This window comes from Centroberyx affinis, unplaced genomic scaffold (assembly GCF_046629955.1).
Source record: "Centroberyx affinis isolate AG114_WGS23_722 - 3 ecotype Tasmania unplaced genomic scaffold, CSIRO-AGI_Caff_v1 ptg003453l_1, whole genome shotgun sequence".
Taxonomy (NCBI): domain Eukaryota; kingdom Metazoa; phylum Chordata; class Actinopteri; order Beryciformes; family Berycidae; genus Centroberyx; species Centroberyx affinis.
Genome location: NW_027281421.1, coordinates 56291 through 75963, shown reverse-complemented (window position 1 = coordinate 75963; position 19673 = coordinate 56291). Strand labels below are relative to the sequence as shown.

Sequence of the window (19673 nt, the reverse complement as noted above, 5' to 3'; positions counted from 1 at the left end):
GAACTTGAACCCACGCCTCCATTTGGACACCAGGAGCTATAGGCTTTGGGCGATGTTCAGTATTATTGAATATTGCAATATTCACCAAAATATCGCGATAACAAATATAGTCGTGATATCGAATATCGCCGCTATATTTTGTATTTTATATTTACATTTGATGTCATTTAGAAGAAATAAAAAATAAATAAATAAATAAAACCCTGTGGAGGTTGGTGAAATGCATTATGGGAAATGTAGGAAATCACTAACTGAAGCAGATGTACATGAAACAGGTTGAGGCAAAGTGGGTACTAGGGCTGGGTGATATGGTTGAAATCAATATCATGATAATCATAAGGATCAATATATATCACAATATGGTTCATGTATGCAAAATCACGTTAAATAATCAAATTAATGTTCATCTCATTGAACCGAATGGTAATGTTAGCTGTGATGTCAAACAAAACAGAAATATTCAAATCATATTCCTACCATACCTCATTTTATCAGAGTTTCTAAGTAAAATTTGCTTGTCATCCTCAATTCAGACAGCAGAAATGTGTGTCACGATATCAAAATATCTTCATATCATCACCATATGATTCCACTGAAAGACGATAAACGATAATATTGAATTATCGCCCAGCCCTAGTGGGTACACCAAAAAAGTAGACTAGAATATTGTGTTATTTAATCTGTATGACTTCAGACTTTTATAATGGAGAGCAGAAGTCCGCATTAGAACCAGGCCGGCCTCCAATTACTGCAGTCCCTTTTTTATGATGATTAGATCTTCTCTCTGCTCATGCCTTGTGTTAACCCCGACCCGGCACGCCCCCCCCCCCCCCCCCCACGCCCCCTCCACACACACACACACACACACTCTCGACGCCCGCGGTGGAAATGATAGCCTCTCAGCGTGATGCGGGGCTGATGGCGGTCTATTCTCTTGTCAGATCGCTGTATGGAAATTACACTGTTCGGCCTTGATGAATGCCGGCTGAGAAACTCCTTTCTCCTGTGGGTGTTCCAACACAAGGAAATGTTAAATACCCCCCACCCCTCCCCTCCTCCCCATTTATCCTCCCCTCTGCCCCTCTTCCTCCCACACCCAGGGAGACTGGCAGCAGGGCAGGAAGTGTGTTTTTTTATTTTTTACCAAGCTAAATGCTTTAATTAAGCCCTCCTACCACTCGGGAGGAGACAAAGAGCTAATGCCATCGGTCTCATTAAAGCGAGCTGCCTCCGCACTCTGCTCCCCACCACACACTCTGCCATTAGCCGCCTTGGGAGAGCTGTCAGTGGATACTCGGCTAACCTCATTTATTGGGGGGGGGAATATAGAATAACCTGGGAATGCTCATAGCGCGATGATGAGAAATCATAGTTACGCATTGTAACTCTAAGTTCCATGACGGGTGGAGATGCCTGGTGAAGTTCAATTATAGAACGGTTTTGGTAGAAGCTTCAGGAAGAGAGGGATGGAGAATAATGAAAAAAACTCTCTCACTATTGCAGACCTGTCAACTCTCCCGCATTTTCACCCGTAAATCTCCCGTATTTCCCTTATTTTTACAGTTATACAGAATCCTAATTGGCCCAATCAAGTTGTTTCGGTTAGATCCATAGACTATTTAACTTGGAGGACTATTTTCCCATTGCTGACCAGAAGTATGTTGGGAAACATCCATTTGTTGAACTAGTTAAGCCAATCCTTTTTGCTCTGAGATTACAGCAAGGCAGGCAGTAAAGGCACCTGGTCATTAGATCTCTGGAACTGAGAGATGAAACCCCTTTCATAATGTCAAAATTATGGTCGGATAGGGGTCCCGGAGAATCTCCCTTATTTTTAAAGCCCAATGTTGACAGGTATGCTATTGTGATTGGTCAACGCTTCGTCACATTGTTGGAGCGTGCAAAAAGGAATATTTCGCACCTTGTTGTCTTACTTCTTACTTTTTACTATTCTACACCAACATCTTACCTGGGTTGGGGCCATTCATGAACTGAATTGAGAATGCATAGTACATTCCAGTTCAATTCCTGGGGCCAGTTGCATAAAGATAGACCTGCTCTTAGTCAAACTTGCTATAGACACTTATATTTACCTGTTCCTACTACTTCTTGGTTGTTGTAGATCTCTAATGGTTTGTTTCTGTCTCTAAAGACTCTCTCTCTTCTTCAGACTTTTCCCAAAAACCAAAGATTTGGCATCTTGTATGAAACAGCTTCAGTATTTAAACGTCCCACTCTGACAGTTAGGCCGACTCGTTGCCATAACAACAAAGTTCTTAACTCAGGATTAGCCAGGGGGAAGGTGGCTAACATTCCTACCTCAAAATAAGTCAGTCGTAATATTTAAGTAACAGACAGTCTTAATTAGACTATTCCAACCTGAGAATCTAAGACCAGTCTAAGGCTTAGACTAGTCTTAAACTAGCTTTATGCAGCTGGCCCCTGGAGTTTAAATGGGAATTGCACCCAGCTCTAAGGAAGCTGAATTGGAATTGAATTGGAATGACAAGAAACAGAATTGAATTCCATTAAATTTCACTTCTAAGATGTTGCTAAACATTATAAATCAAACATTATGAAACAAATAAAAGACAGTTAATCAAATCAAATACATTCAATCATAATGAATGTATTACATTACATGTGTTATACCTGAAAGGTTTCTTTAACATTTTATGATATTCAGTATTGATAATGTATAACACTACAAATGATCTCAGATATGTGGTAAGAAAAAACACAAAAACATGGAATTTCACAGAATTTGAATTAAATTCAACTTTCTGAAATTCATCAGTTGAATGGAAATTGATGAGTTCATTCATGAATTGACCCCAACGCTCCATCTTACTACTCTCTTATGACAGCCGATGAGTCAATCAACTGCTCCTATTCATATGTTCTGTGTGTTAGTGAAAAACAGACTGTGCAAACGTACAACTGTTGACCTTCATCACTCTAGCGTTCTTGGGTGGTCAGCATTAGTCAGAACTACTATTTATATATACTATATACAGTATTGCAGGCAGAACCGCTACAGATTGCCTTTCATTTTAGAGATACACACATGTGATTGGCTGATTAAACTCTACCATTGACCTGCTGTCCGTCTCTCTGTGCCATCTCTGACTGAAGCCTTCTGACTTTTTTTTGGTATATTTTCATATTGTACATATTTTTCTTTCATTTTTGCCTTAATATGTTCTATTGCTGTTTAGGGCTGGGCAATATATCGATATTATATTGATATCGTGATATGAGACTAGATATCGTCTTAGATTTTGGATACGGTGATATGGCATAAGTGTTGTCTTTTCCTGGTTTTAAAGGCTGCATTACAGTAATGTGATGTATTTTTCTGAACTTACCAGACTGTTCTAGCTGTTCTATTATTTGCCTTTAGTCATTAGATCCACATTACTGATGATTATTTATCAAAAATCTCATTGTGTACATATGTTGTGAAAGCACCAATAGTCATCCCTACAATATTGTCGCAATATCGTATAGGTATTTGGTCAAAAATATTGTGATATTTGATTTTGTCCATATCGCCCAGCCCTACTGCTGTTATTTTGCACATCCTCATATTGTTTTTTCATACTTTATATTCATACATATCTATTTAATATGTTCTTGACACACCGGAACTGTGAGGTGTTATGTTTCATGCCTCTATTTGCTCTATATTCTTGTTTTCTTTGCTGTATCTATTATTCTCTGCTATTTGCAGCAGCACTGATCCAATTTCCCTGCAGGGATCATTACAGTTTTCTTCTCATCTTCTGTACATACATTGTGCAAACACACAGCCTCAGACAGTGTGCAGCTACACCGCAACTAGACTAAATCTAGCTGACGCTGCTCCTCTGCTGTGTTCCTGAGTGTTTTCGCAGCCTTGGTTGAAGGTCATGCGGTGCTAATGGTGTCTAACAGAGTGTTGGTGTGTTTCTCCCCCTCAGGCCTGGCCAGGGCCAAGTCGGTCCCCAGCCATACCTACTCCAACGAGGTGGTGACCCTGTGGTACCGGCCTCCAGACGTCCTGCTGGGATCCACAGACTATTCCACCTGTCTGGACATGTGGTGGGTACCTCTGACCGCTGACCCCTCCTCACCCTCATCCTTGTTTGTTCCCATTTATCCTTTATTTAATCAGGTAGTGTCAGTGAGATCAAGATTAAGGCTGAACAATTCATCAAAATTTTATCGAAATCTCAATATGGCCTACTGCAATTTTCAAATCGAAGGAGGCGCAATATTTGTTAAAGGTGAAATGTGTGTCAAAATAGCATTTTAAATGAAATATTGTGGTGCTGCAGAGATGTCCTGGCCTACACATCATATTCTACAGACTTAAGAAAACATCTTTGTTTGGTACAGATCCCCGCAAAAATCACACCATAATCATTTTAATACGTTTTTTCAATGAAAATGAGAATAATGATGTAAAAATGATCATTCCCTCTAATATCACAAATCATATCACAATTGCAATACCAGTCAAAATAATCGCAATTAGATATTTTTTTCAAAATCGTTCAGCCCTAATCAAGATCCCTTTTTCAAGAGAGGCCTGGAAAAAATTCACTCACTATAAAAAGCAATTACAAAGATAGAATAGTAGCCTGATATTCAGACTGAATGATGGTATTCTGTCTTTGTTATTATTCCATTATTCACCAAATTTGGAGATGATTGCCTCAACAGGCTAAGAGGAGTTTGCAAAAATAGTTTTTTTGAGAAAATTCAAAATGGCGTAAAATCTAGTCAGATGGAAATGGGCATGGCCTATATGGATAGATGCATAAAGACCCAAAGGAATCCAAGGAAAACATGGACCAAAACCAAAAGACGAAGAAGAAGAAGAAGATTTCCAACCTATCTGGACAAGAAGAAGAAGAAGAAGAAGAAGATTTCCAACCTATCTGGACAAGAAGAAGAAGAAGAAGTCCAACCTATCTGGACAAGAAGAAGAAGATTTCCAACCTATCTGGACAAAAAGAAGAAGAAGAAGATGATTTCCAACCTATCTGGACAAGAAGAAGAAGAAGATTTCCAACCTATCTGGACAAGAAGAAGAAGAAGATTACATTTACCTCTTCACTCCCTGTAGTTTACGCTGTCGATTGTTTCTTGTTCATATCTATTTTTTCTGTATCTCTTGTTTCCCTTCATCTCCCCCTCACCTTCCACCCATTCCCTCTCCCACTGAGAGTGTGTACTGAAAGACTGGAGAGGCAGCATGACACACACTGATCACATTCACAGTTAATGCAGCAACACATTAATGGAGAGGCTGTAGATACAGTGTGTGGATGAAACAAACCAGCCTCCCTCAGCATCTGATTGCACTCTTACTAATCCCAGCCTGTGAATACAGATATTGTAATCTCGGAAAAATAGACACATTATCCCGCGGCCTCAGTGATACTAATTTTGATGAATATTTAGAATAATGTGCATGCTCCATGTTCCTGATTATTATTCAATACGGCTGAGTGGAAGTGAACGTGACTTACAGATCTGATAAAGCTCCTCTCCATCCTGGAAAATGAGCCCAGGGTTAGACTGATATATGGGGCCGATATTGTCCTTATGAATTAATATGTAGTAGTAGTAGTAGTAATAGTAGTAGTAGTAGTGGTGTCCTGGGTTTCAGTGGAGAGTTTTAGTGTCCCATGATGGTCTGAATGCTGTTTCAGAGGCTGACAAGAATAAAAATCTGGAGGAAACTAGGGCTGAACGATTTTGAAAAAATATCTAATTGTGAGTATTTTGACTGATATTGCAATTGCGATATGATTTGCGATATTAGAGGGAATGATAATTTTTACATCATTATTCTCATTTTCATTGAAAAACGTATTCAAATGATTATGGTGTGATTTTTGCGGGGATCTGTACCAAACAAAGATGTTTTCTTAAGTCTGTAGAATATGATGTGTAGGCCAGGACATCTCTGCAGCACCACAATATTTCATTTAAAATGGTATTTTGACACATTTCACCTTTAACAAATATTGCGCCTCTTGCGATTTGAAAATTGCAGTAGGCCATATTGCGATTTCGATAAATTTTCAATTAATTGTTCAGCCCTAGAGGAAACACTGAATACTTATAGTGATATTTTAGCATGAAAATGGTCCAATTTAAAGATGTCGACACCAAATATTGGCCATCAGCAGCTTCAATGCAAAAACAGCGGTAGGCTATTGGTAGTGGCCCTTTATAAACCTGTATCTGTCGAGCCCCGGTGACCACGTCTATCTCTGGACAGGCGGTCAGCAGGGACAGCCCAATTCCAAGGACCCCAGCTGCATCCCACTGTGGCCAATTAAAGACCGGCGGGGGGGTTGGGCTGGGATGGAAAGGGATAGTGGGGCGGCTTGAAGGGTATTTGAGCAGGTGGGCAAATCTGCAGGGTACTTTTCCATTCCACCGAGACTCTGAGGTACACACACACACACACACACACACACACACACACACACACACTCACCCCTGGTCACTTAGGAAGCAGTCTTCCATGAAGCAGGACCAAAAAGGCTGTGGTGTTGGGACAGCAGATCTGTCTTGCTGCCATGTGGAGCATCCATCACAGCGGCCTACAGGTTACAGGATCAGATCTGTTTGGAGGGAGGATGTGATGGAAAGCAGACGGGGAAACCGGGGCCCGTTTCTTCCCTTCTCAGCACCTCGCCGAGCCCGCTGCTCTCACCGCACACCTGTCAATCACACGCGACACTGGAATCACTCATCCAAGACAGGGAGAAGTGCGATCGCGGATTAATATACAGGTTTACCCAGGCTGAAGCCCAGGGGCTCCGAATGTATTTGCTCTCTGCGTTCTCTAGAGCAGTGGTTCTCAACCAGGGGTCTTCATCATTTCAACAATTCATCAAACTGATGAATTGTTAAACTTCAGCATTATTTAATTTACAAGAAGTTAACACAATTAGAGAATGTAGAAGAATGATCATAGTTTCACTGTTATCTCTCTACCTACAATACAGATAGTCATGGAATTCTGGACAAAATCATATTTAACAATAAAAATGTTCTCAGATTTGGGTCAGAGAAACAAAATCTCATCAAATGTGGGTCCGTGGCCCTAATGTGGACTAAATTAGGGGTCCTTGATATGAAAAAGGTTGAGAATCACTGCTATAGAGGCTTTGAAGTTGCGCCACAAATCTCCTATCAAGCACGTTTGGCGCCAACATGGAGGTCTTTCGTAGAATTGGCTGTGCACAAGTAATGTCTAAATTTATAACAACCAGGCTAGAAAAAGAGCTAGCTGAAAAAGATGTTGTTGTATTGTAATAAGTAAAAGTGAATAGTTTGATTAGAGTTTTACACTCTGAGTTGTAGCTTGAGAAGAGTCAACTCAGTTAACCTGAACAAACTGTTAGCTAGCTAACTAGCCAGCAGGCTAATTTAGCAAAACAACTACATGCAACAACTAGCCACTACTAACACTAGCTTCTACTAGATAGGTGTGTGCAAATCAGATGTTTCCAACAAGTACTTATTAGCTTACTTAGCTGACCAGACACTATGGTTAGCTAGCTAACAAACTGACATTATCTAAACATATCACTGGGGAAAAATAGCACATAAAATAGCCATGCTGAGACAGCTGAGTTGTAAGTTACGAAATTCAATCAGCTTTTCTTCTTAGTCATTGTTGCCCAAAAGCTGAGGACCTCCAATATGGCCACCAGAGGGTGGGTTACGTCACCCGAAAGCCCTTAAAGAGTAACTAAACCCCAAAACCACTTTGTTCAGCTGAAAACTGCTGTATTTGGGTATTTAGTAGTGTTGTTGATGGATTCAGGTCCAAATCCTGACATTTTAGTGCAAAGTATTTAGATTCTACATATTGTGTTATAAATATGCATAGCGACTGCCCTCTACTGGTTGAAACCCGGCTATTACAATTGAATTTTGCTATTGGCTGAAAAAAACTTCAGCCAAAACTCTAGGGTTTAGTTACTCTTTAATGAGAATAAATGAAGGTTGAAGAGAAGAGAATGGATCTGGGTGGAAGCTCTTTGACTTAGTTGTTGAAAGTCATGGAAAAGTCCTGGGATTTTACGTCCGGGCCACAGTTAGAACCTTGTTTGAAGGCTGATACCGATGACTTTTATTGAAGCTGCTGATCTTTAAATGTGTCCCTCTGAAACAGCAGACCATGGGATACTAAAACTCACTAAAAACCCAGGATATAGAAATTCTTTTCATTTCATATCAGGTTTTTGCAGACCTGTTTTTCTGTAGCTGTGGTCAGGGGAGGAACCTCCATCATATCAGAGGTGGACAACACTGACTGGCCCATATCAGATATTTAATAAAAGTGCTCCAACCCTGATTGAAAATTGTTTTGGAAATTCACTTTTGCCCACACTCACATAGACCTCAGCTGAAAGGGAGCTGCTCTGTGGACTCCGATAGAAATATTGGGTGCTCAGGTTCTAGGTGTGTTATGGAGATGGATGGGGCATTTTCAGCCACCCGAGGCTGGATGAATGTTAAAATGGGGGGGAATGGAAAAATCTCTCTCTCTCTCTTTCTCTCTCCCCCCCCCCCCTTGCGTTGCCGGTGTTTCTGCTCAGAGAGCGAGCGCTGTGCACTGGGCCAGAAAGTGAATCTGTCAGGAAACAATAGCCCTTTGACAAATGAGCTCTGACAACAGTTTATACACACACACACACACATACACACACATCGTGCCAAACACTCCCCTCCTCCTTCATTCTCTCTCTCCGCTGGACTTGATGTCTCTCCACCACTGTAAAAGCCCCTCACGTGTTACGCTGATTTACCGATTTACTGATTTAGACCTACATTAACTCTCTCATAGCCTCTAGGAAGGGAAGAAATTGATACTTGACAAAATAATATTCCTCAACAGGGACTTTTGAAGATTTGAAACTGTCACAATTGTGCAAAATATAGTAATGTGTGCAATTTTAGGTATTTTTTGCCGATGTAAGATGATATATACACTACCAGTCAAAAGTGTGGACACACCTGATTGAATGTACTATGTTTCTCATTCTCTTAAAGCCATTTTGATCTAAAGGCTTCTGCTTAAATGCTTGAAATTAGTTTTGGTTACTGCATAATTCCATTTGTGTTATTTCACAGTTTTGATGTCTTTACTGTTATTCTCAAAGGTGGAAAATAGTGGGAAAAAAAGGAAAAATGTGTGTCAAATCTTTTGACTGGTAGTGTAACTTGACTTGTATTTAAACTTGACTTAATATGAATTAGACATGCTGTGCTGAGGCTATACAGTATTTAATTGATACAGTACTTAATGGGAGACCCCCGGCTGTTCTCATTGTCTTTGTTGTGTTGTCTTCAAGGGGTGTGGGCTGCATTTTCATTGAAATGATCCAAGGAGTGGCTGCCTTCCCCGGGATGAAGGACATCCAAGACCAGCTGGAGAGGATATTCCTGGTGAGTCAGTGATGCTGCAGTGTCCAACTGTAGTGTGTGTGTGTGTGTGTGTGTGTGTCCGGTGGTAGCTATTGTAGAAGACCACCTACCCTGCATCCTACATCAGTACTGCCTGGCTCTATGCACCAAATGCTGATATCGATACTTGTAAACCTCCGTTAATATAGGTGGTAGTGTAGCGATCACTTCACTGTGGATTTGAGAAATATGGAGGCCCAGCTTGACCAAAATTCAATAATTATGGCGTGTGTCTCAAGGCAGATGTTTGGATACGTTTCAGTTTCCAAAACAAAAAAGAGCAACATGAACTCAGTACAAATAACGTCATCTGTAAGCTTCGCTGTACTGCGGTAACTAGGGTTAGACCGATATATATAATTATCATGTATCAGCCAGTCAGTGTCGTCCACACTGAACACTTGTACGTTTTTTTAGATTAAAATTGTCCCATGCTGATGCTGAATATTGACACAAACTGTGAGCGTTTGCCAGGTTCAGGTCACTAGTGTGTGTGTATTTCAGTTCAACTCACAAAGAGCTGTGCATTTTCTGTGTGTTTCCATGTTATTTCAGTGCACACAATCTGCATTTTTTCTTTTTTTACATTTAATTTGTGTAGTAAATATACATATATACAGTATATCAATATATATACACTACCAGTCAAAAGCTTGGACACACCACATTTTCTTTATTTTTACAATTTTCCACATTTTAGAATAATATTAAAGACATCAGAACTATGAAATAACACGAATGGAATTATGCAGTCACCAAAAAAGCTTTAAACAAATCAAAACTATCTTATATTTTAGATTCTTTAAAGTAGCCGCCCTTTGCCTTGATGGAAAGGCAAAGGCTTTGGAAAGAAATTCATACATTTATATTTGTCTAAGAAACACATTTCAAGCATTTAAGCAGAAGCCTTTAGATCAAAATGGCTTGAAGAGAATGAAAAACATAGTACATTCAATCAGGTGTGTCCAAAGGTTTGACTGGTAGTGTATATTGTACTTAATATCTATACTGTGTGACCTATTTTGGCACTAAGGTGTCTACTTAGTGCACACGCTTGTACATACTGCCACATATTGTATGTGCTAATGCATAAATCATGTGTCTGAGTGTGACTTTGTGAGTGAGGCTATGTGTCTGCCTATTTGAGGATGAATGTGTGGATATGAGCAGTGGAAGCGTCTTTACACTGGGTCTTTGAGCCCGGTGTTAAATGGCTAACCTCTAAAATCAAAGGTTAATCTGCTCTTAGTGCTCTGGCGGAGTATCCTCAGCCTCTTGATCTTGTCACTCATGATGAGGACATGGTTTATGGCCGCTCTCCAGGTCAGAGAGTGAATTCCAGTAGGAGCTCATTCAAATAACCAGCCAATGGGGAACAGCAGATGGATAAAATGGATATATATGTATCTCTGCACGGGATTGTGGGATGGCATAAATATTTGAAGGTGATGTGAGGTCTCATGAATCCTCTAATCACCCTCTCTGTCATTCCTCCATATAATTCCAGCCCCAATCTCCTAATTGAAGTGGAGTGCAGCAGGGCAGACATAATGGATTCATATTCATGTGCTGGAAGGGGCTGAATAATTAATGTAGACAATTACAAAGATGAGAGGATGTGATGGTTCGGCCAGTGAAGGAGTCAGGTGTGGAGACAAAGCATTTCTCTGCTTTTTTGGCCCCTAGGCTGAAGACTAAAGATGTGTGTCTAAGAATGGATGGATGGAGGATGAAAGGGTGTGGAGAGGTAGAGGAAGCCCCCCCAGGCAGGGGATCTCGCACAAAAGCGTGGCATCCTGGGAGGAGGACAGGGAGATAAAGAAAAACGCTTTTTATTGATTGTCTTTTATGCCAAAAGGGGAAAATCGGGGCTGCCTGCTCACATCTGTAAGAGGCTTCAACCCCAGTGATCCCACCTCCCCTCTCCTCCCAGACACAGAGACAGACACAGAGAGGAGAAGGGAGGAAGGAGGCCCAGCAGCCGGATGGCCGCTGGCCAGACTGGCTGTGGGGCTCAGCTGCACCCCACTTCCCTATAGGGGTTTTGCAGTTGTGTCAGAAATCTCCTATCAGCTGGCACCATCATCGATTGGAGACTTGGCTTTACGTAAAAAAAAGAGAGATACCTGAGAAAGATTGTTGCGGTGCAGGTGTAGGCCAATGCAGTAATGTTATAAGTAAAAGTGAATAGCTGATAAGGTAGATTTGTTTCCAAATTTTGGTTACTGTGACACAGTGAACTGTCATGTCTTTAGCCCTAAAAAATCTCAGCTCAGTTATCCTGAACAGATTATTTGTTTTTGGCTTTGTTAGCTAACAAGGTGCATACGGAAGGCAGGTAGCACTGGGAAAGAAGAAATTCCAGCAACAGTACAGAGAACAAAGATGTATTAGTAAAACCAACTATCACAAACCCCGACAGAGGCCATATGCCGAAATGCACGTGTTTTAATAATACATATTTGTTCTCAGTTGAGCTGCTGGGATTTCTTCCTCCCTTAGCAAGATATGTAGCCAGCAGGCCAATTCAGCAAGTAACCAATGCTAATGTTAGCATATTTACCACTAGCTAGACACTAGCTAACACATAATGTTAGCTAGTATGCAAATTAGATGCGTTAACATCAAGACAGTGTTGGTTAGTTAACCAGATACTATGGTTACATAGCTAACAAGATGACATTAAACACAAAATTGATCAGATGCGTCAGTGATGGAATGATCAGTTCCCAATAAAAAACAGTAGAGAAATGAACGTCTATTCAACTCTGTTGAGATGGCCAAGGTGTATGTTTAGAAATGCAATTAGCTGTTGTCAGCTGTTGTTGTCAAGACAACAGGATCTCATAAAAAGTTGCAGATTGTTGACAATTATCAGATTATGTGAAAATTACATACCTCCACAACGAATTTAGTTCTGTGACAATAACACAAATTGGATTCTGTGGCAACAGCACAAATTGGACACAGCATTTTCATCTAGGTTGGCTAACGGTTAACTTGAATCAACTAAAACAACTTGGTTAAGGTTATGGTTAGGCAACTAAAACAACTTGGTTAAGGTTATGGTTAGGCAACTAAAACAACTTAGTTAAGGTTATGGTTAGGCAACTAAAACAACTTGGTCAAGGTTAGGGAAAGGCTTTTGTCATGGTTAAACCTAACCTAAATTTGAATTTCACTCACAGTAGACATTTCCTTCATAGAAGCTGGGAATTGAACCCCATCACTGGCATTAAAGGCACAATCATACGCCCATCCACCATTCTGTTCACCAATGTGTTAAATGTCAGTTTTCAGTCTATTTTCGTCTATATTTTCGTGGCTTCGTTCAAATGATTGGGAAGTAAAAATCTGAATTCTACAAACTCGTCCAGCTGCATCCGATCTTGTTGATTAGTTTATATTCTGGTTTTCACGGTGGTCAAGTGCCGAATAACCCCCATGTTAAAACTAAGTGGAATATTACTTTAATGCTTTCTGTATGCAGTTCCAGGAAGGAGGCTGCCTCCCAGTAGCCTCCAGGTGGGGTTAGGGGGGTGTAGCGAGGGCACTAAGCATGATCATCAGTCTGAGACCTGCATGAAGCATTATCCAGTGGAAGTAAGAAGCGTTTTCCTTTGCAAACAGCTCCGAGGTGCAGCTGGCGGAGGAGACGAGGGGATGGGGTTTAGGATTTAGCAGGTGGGAGCGGTTTGAGCTCAGGAGGTGAAAGCAGAGCGAGAAATAGAAAGAGAGAGGATAAGGTGAGGTCTTATCTGCTGTGTTTTGATCATGTTCTGCTCTTCCTCTCACCGCTGTCTAATTCCTCTATGTGCCTCCAGTATTAAGAGGATTACCTCAGGATCAAGTGTTATGAAGAGAGGAGCCGGTACAATAAGCCCTCCATATGAGGGGTCAGCACTGCGCTTGAACCAGACTTAACAGACTTTACTGTAAGATAAGTATGCTTAAATAGCACCCATACTCATCTTAATGCCAGTGCCGTAGATTCACACAACAATTCACAAATCTTTATTGACTGAGCCAAGCTTTCATAATCCAGATACCAATTATGAATACAATACATTCACGTCCAAACTTCAGTTAGCAGTTTGCAGAGAGTATTCTGAAGTTCATATCCCACTGACTTAACTTATTATTAGCATTTCATACTAAGTGTATTTTTTATTTATTTTAAAATTTACCTTGGTATGTGTTCACTTGAATGTAAATATATTCCAGCACATGCTCCACCACATGCACTGTACACACACACACACACACACACACACACCTTTCTAGCAAACTTTAAGGAAAAGGTAACAAAGTGTTTGATAGCTGGTATGACAGGCTAGGAAAAATCTGGTTACCACTCATTTTTGATTGATTTGTATTAATGTCTCCTGATTTACCTGTCATTGTGTCCTTATTCAGTGTTCTGTTATACTATTGCTCTTTAAGTGAGTACGTAATAATAAATGTTAGATTGCGGTAAAAGTACTTTATTTATTCTTCAATACAGTTGGCACACAAATGACAGTCAACTCTTTTGGAGACATACTCCCAGCTGAAATTGTATAATATCAACTAAAGAATATAATGTAATTATATCAATTTTATCAGTCAGCCCGATAAAATGTGTCCCCATTGAAGTCATTGGAGGGCACTCTTATGAAATTATATTACATTTACTGAATGAGTCATAGTCAGGGATATTGTTGGGAAAATGTAGATTCTTAGTTTCTATGGGATTCTTATCAAATTAAGACAATTACAAATTATTTATAATAATAATGATAATACATTTTATTTATATAGCACTTTCTCAATGACCCAAAGCACTTTACAGCTTAAAAACAAAACAACATTAAAACACCATTTAAAAAAACAAAACAAAACACCATTAACAACAGTTTAAATATACTTAAAACTAGAAGGGCACTCGGAGAGCGCAGACCTCCGCCAAGGTTCGTGCTATTATTGCTTGTTCGTGAGTCGGCTCCGGATCCGCTACAAAATTTAATGGGTTCTTCCTTGGCCCATGCTACACCCTTCCACGAAGTTTCATGAAAATCAGGCCAGTAGTTTTTCTGTAATCCTGCTGACAAACAAACAGACAAACAAACAAACAAACGGCACTGAAAACATAACCTCCTTAGCGGAGGTAACGAATGCAATCATATGATATTGAGCAAATTATGAAGTAATATAGTAATCGGTCAAAACATCACCTGTCATGTGCCACCCCTAAATGTCTCCTTGCCGCCCCTCTGCCCCCCCTTGTATAAAATTCCGGACACGCCACTGCTGACGGGCCAAATTGAGCCGTCGCCGTTTCCCATCCCAATCACGTTGTTTGTTTTTTTCGTTACTGTGCATTCAGCTGTCAGCTAGAGGCAGAAAAGACAGATAAATATGGAAATGTGGAGGCATGGGGCTTGGCAGGGCAACGTGTTGGGGAAAAAAAACACAGCCTACCTGTCAGAGTTCGCCTGATGTTGACATTTTCATCCCTCCCGCCTGCTCTCCGACCCCGTCGATCGTCTCACGGTTTGTCGGCCAGGCCGGGTTTTCGGATGCGCGGCCTCAGCTCACTCGTGTGAAGGGCAACCATCAATGGATTATGCAGAGTCACAAGCATCTTAAAGGCCACGTCGTTTGTAGAAGGGAAGAGAAAGGTCAGCCTCCATCACCGTTTGAGAGGCACCATGCCAGGGCTCGAGTTGGCAGATTGAACATGTCCATATAGAGCTGGAATGCTGTTGCGGTGCCGAAAGAGTTTTCCCATATTAACCGACCAATATCGTTCCTAGGAAAACGTTTCATTGACCTTATTCACACAGCGGCCATTTTGAACACTCGGGGCAGGAAACTCTACCTGGAAGAGCAAATTCAGCTCAGCTCTGTGCTACTGTTGTGAACCAAGATGCATCATACAAACAATTAATAATTAAGATTCCCCACTGAACATCTTTTACATATTAGATATTTTTCTGTTAGAAACAAATGGCTCTCAAGAATTAGGATGGATATAGGGTAACTTTTTTAATATATTTGTCCCATTATCGCTAGCTACCACAGTCTAGCCTAGGCAGCTAGCTAGTGTCTTAGCTAATTAGTAAGCTAGCTCACTTCCCTAAATTCAAGAAGTTCTTATGGTTGTTGTTCCTGAGATTGCTGGCTAATTTGATATCTGTTCGCTGTGTCCTCACTTATCTGTTTAAGTAATGCTAGTTTTATACACTATATGCCAGTCTTTCAGATAGAGTTTCCCACCCTGGCGTTCAAAATGGCCGCCATGTGAATAAGGTCAATTGTGTGATTAAACTGTAAAGACTCACTTCAACTTGCTAGCTATGAGCGTCATAACTTGATTTCAAGATTTCAGGAGTTGCGACTTGGTCAAATTATGATTCGAAAGAATATCTCACCAAGCACTCACTAAACTGATCGTAATAAAGTTGATTAAGAAAATGTATTTGTTTATTAGCATACTTCCCAGCATGCACTGCATTTGAGTTAACTCTTCGAAAACCCTTCCTCCTCCTTGGTTGGATAAAGTTACAGGGTGGAGACTTGTTATGTATTAGATAAGATAAGAATTTATTGATCCTTTTGGGGAAATTATTTCAGGGAATAGAAGTCCATTGAGAAACAGACAAGTAGAGTATAAGCAGTTTATAAAAAGGCAATAAATCAAATAAAGCTATAAAATAGAATGTAACCAATGTACATGACATGCAAATGTGCATTGAATTCACATTAACAATCTCTTCCTTGAGTAAGTTTTACTACATTAGAACAACTAATGGACTATGATCCAACTGTTTTAAGGCTGTTTTTAAGTTGAAGTGCCTTAATATCTTTTTGAAATACCAGCACCAGTGATTATGAATGTTTCAACCTCCATTCTGAGAAATAAGGTTTATCGTCATCAGGTACTGACTTTTCCATGACAGTGACTTCAATACCCAAAAGCGTTGCTAGCTCCTGACCGATCACATAACCAGAAGATGCCCTATTGCATTCTTTTAACAGATGCTTAAAACTGCACTGTGGTGCAAAGGTACTGTATGGAACTTGTCATCCACTTCCAGGCTATGTTCCCAGGCTTGTACCTTTGACATCATCTGTGTTTTATTTCAGTTTCCACCTGCATATGCATTTAGTTTAGCCATTTGCCTTGCCTTGCACGTTCTAGGACCAATTAAATGAATGGAACCACATTTTGAAATCTCTGCTAGAAATGAGTCAATGGACAAAGTCATTGCTCAACCTTGTTGCCGTTAGACTTACCATGTGACTAGCTCTATGCCAAGTCCTTATGCGATTTTTGACTCGTTTCTATTTATTTTGTGTTAAACCCAGATATCTTCACGGGGGCCAATTTCCTCCTGATGCCACACCTCAGCAGTGTCGTTATTATCCTTGACAGCATTAAGGCTCCGGCATTTCCCGGGCTTATCGCCATTCCGACAGCGCTCCGTATGCATGTGTATGTGAGCGAGGTGTAAATACGGGCTTTTATTTATTCAAAGCGTCCGCTTCAGACGAACGCCGGTGTCTTTTGAAATGAAATAGCTGCGGCTATCCAGGAGCGTAGAGTCTGTGTATGTTCATTCTTTACATAGGTGTTAACATGGCTTCATGTGGCTCTATATGGCTCTCTCTCTCACACACACACTCACACACTCGCTCTCTCAGACTGTCCATCTGAATTAGAGTCGTGGTGGACAAGGCCAGGCTCTCTCTAGCTGGTTAACTAGCTGTCACCGCGCAAAAGATTACCTCCACTGGGAGAACTGTATGAATATGGACAGGTCTATCTGCGGGAAATAGCCTGTCAGGGCAGAGGTGTGTGTGTGTTTGTGCACATATGAGAGTGTGTGTGTGTGTGGAAAAGACAACGAGCTGTCTCCTCATATTAGTGTGACTGAAAGAGTTGTCATTTGTGATGAAATATGAGTATTGCCAATCTGGCAGCCGTAGATAATATGATAGCTCATGTTTCAGTAAATAAGCAGCGTGTATGACGCAAACACATAGCTGTACAATGCAGCAAAAACTGAAACAGAGGGCTGGGATATCCCCAAGAATGGCAGCTGCTTCCATGTTCCAAGTGTGTGTGTGTGTTTTATATACACTTTTTGGGGATTGAAGCTGCTATTAGCCATTATTTTGTGCTACTATTCCATATCTGAAACATTCCATATATAAAAAAAATTGAATAAGTGCATAATTTAAATGAATAAGTGCAATGCAAAGACAATAATACATACTTTTATTCTGAACCTCCATCATATCAGAGGTGGGTGACACTGACTGGACCATATCTAATATTTAATAAAAGGACAATTGGACGGACGGATGGATGGATGAATGAGAGAATGTAGGTTTGAATTACTCCTAAACCCAGGAACTTACCTCCCAGTCCTTCAGGATGCAGTATTATCATCATGTTACACCCCAAAAAGGAGGGTTCTTCAAAGGTTCTTGGGTTCAGGTAGCGGTTCTAATGTATGTGGAACCATAATGACTCAAAGAACCCTCTTATTTGTTAGAATGCAAAATGGCAAAACACTGCTGGTGTGGAACATCTCAGGCATTGTGAAATACTTCACCATAAAGGTTCTACATTGAACCAGTTGAGCATGGTGCTGTAGAGCAGTGATTGTCAACCATTTTCATATCAAGGACCCTAATTTAGTCCACATTAGGACCTCCATTTGTTGAGATTTTGTCTCTCGGACCCAAATCTGATAATATTTGTATTGTTAGATATGATTTTGTCCAGAATCCCATTACTATCTGTATTGTAGGTAGAGAGATAACAGAAAAAACTATGATAGTAGTCATTATTCTACATTCTCTAATTGTGTTAACTTCTTGTAAATGAAATAATGCTGTTTAACAATTCATCAATTTGCTGGGGACCCCCTGGAACCCCCTCAAGGACCCCTGGTGGTCCCTGGACCCCACATTAAGAACCACTGCTGTAGAGAAAAAAGGTCTGAAAAAGTTCTTTACAGCACCTGAAGGGTTCTGACAAGCATAAAGACCCATTTTGTGACAGTACAGGGAGCCTTTTTTGTTGAGAGTGTAGTCCTGGTATGGAGAGTAAGCCACTGCTCAAGCCGGGTCATCCACCCTCAGAGAGAGAGAGGCTGCTGGGGAGATAAATAATGCCGTTTCACCAACAGCCGCTACATCGGTGACATGAGCATCCATCTGTTGAATCCCAGAGAGGCTAGCCGGGGCTTACTAAACGCATTCCACCCGGTCACAGTGGGAGAGGGCTGATCCACTTGGCTCTGGTTCTGATCCGTTTGACCCCTGCCTGGAGGTGACCCTGATCTGCTTGGCTGAGACTGGGGGGGTTTGGACGGCAGCTCGGGGCGGGGCCGGGCTTGGATGGAGCTAGATTTTTGGAGCAAAGAAGGAGATGGAGGCTGGGGTCGGCCTTGGGATAAAGACAGGGGGATAGGGGTAGGAATGTGGATGAGGCAGGGGTAGGTTAGGGCTTGGACTGGTGCGGGAATGGGGAGTTTGTGTCCAGGACTGGAACTTAAGCTTGGGCTGAGGCCAGGATCGCTCTGTTCGTGTCCAGAGACTGGCTATGGGCAAACCTTCAGCACCTCAACAGTGCATGATATCAAAATGAGCTACAAGAATTTAAACATTCAGCTACTCTTGGGGAGCAATAGCTTTAATACTAACACCAATGTGTTATGGCTGTAGTAGCCTTAGATCCAATTTCTATCTTCTGGCGCAAGACGTACCACAGGGGTTCAACCCTTTAAGGACATAAGATACCCTCTTACAGACATTAAGCACATCTGAAGGAAATTAAAATTTAAAATTTAATTCTTCATTCACTCAGTTTGGGTAAAGATTTTTCAAATGAGGCCTATCTTTGTTTTTTAAAGGAAACTTAAATCACCTCCTCTTGGGTCAAGAGAGACTTTCTCCAACAAAGAAAAGGCCGACATAGGACGCTCGTCTCTTTAAAGTAGCGCTTGCAGAATTTTGACATCCTCTCTCTTAATGGAACTCCTGTGATCAGCGAATCAGTCTTTTACACTGCACTCTGTTTCACCTATACACACTTGATGTGTTGAGACCGCAGCGGTTCTGTCCGTCTGACCTGGTTTCAGTGACTTGACTAGCCAGCTGTCTCTAATCTCTTCATTCTCTGTCGGAGAGCGCGC

General features: G+C 41.0%; 1 protein-coding gene across 1 annotated transcript in view; it reads left to right on the top strand.

The window, feature by feature from the left end:
* cdk14 (cyclin dependent kinase 14) overlaps positions 1-19673 on the top strand; it is a gene marked incomplete at its 5' end in the record, with an annotated part of 71194 nt that overhangs the window by 23662 nt on the left and 27859 nt on the right. Inside the window, 2 exons of the mRNA XM_071539385.1 lie at positions 3963-4083; positions 9372-9465. Coding sequence (XP_071395486.1) covers positions 3963-4083; positions 9372-9465 — 215 coding nt within the window. The remainder of the gene's footprint in view (positions 1-3962; positions 4084-9371; positions 9466-19673) is intronic.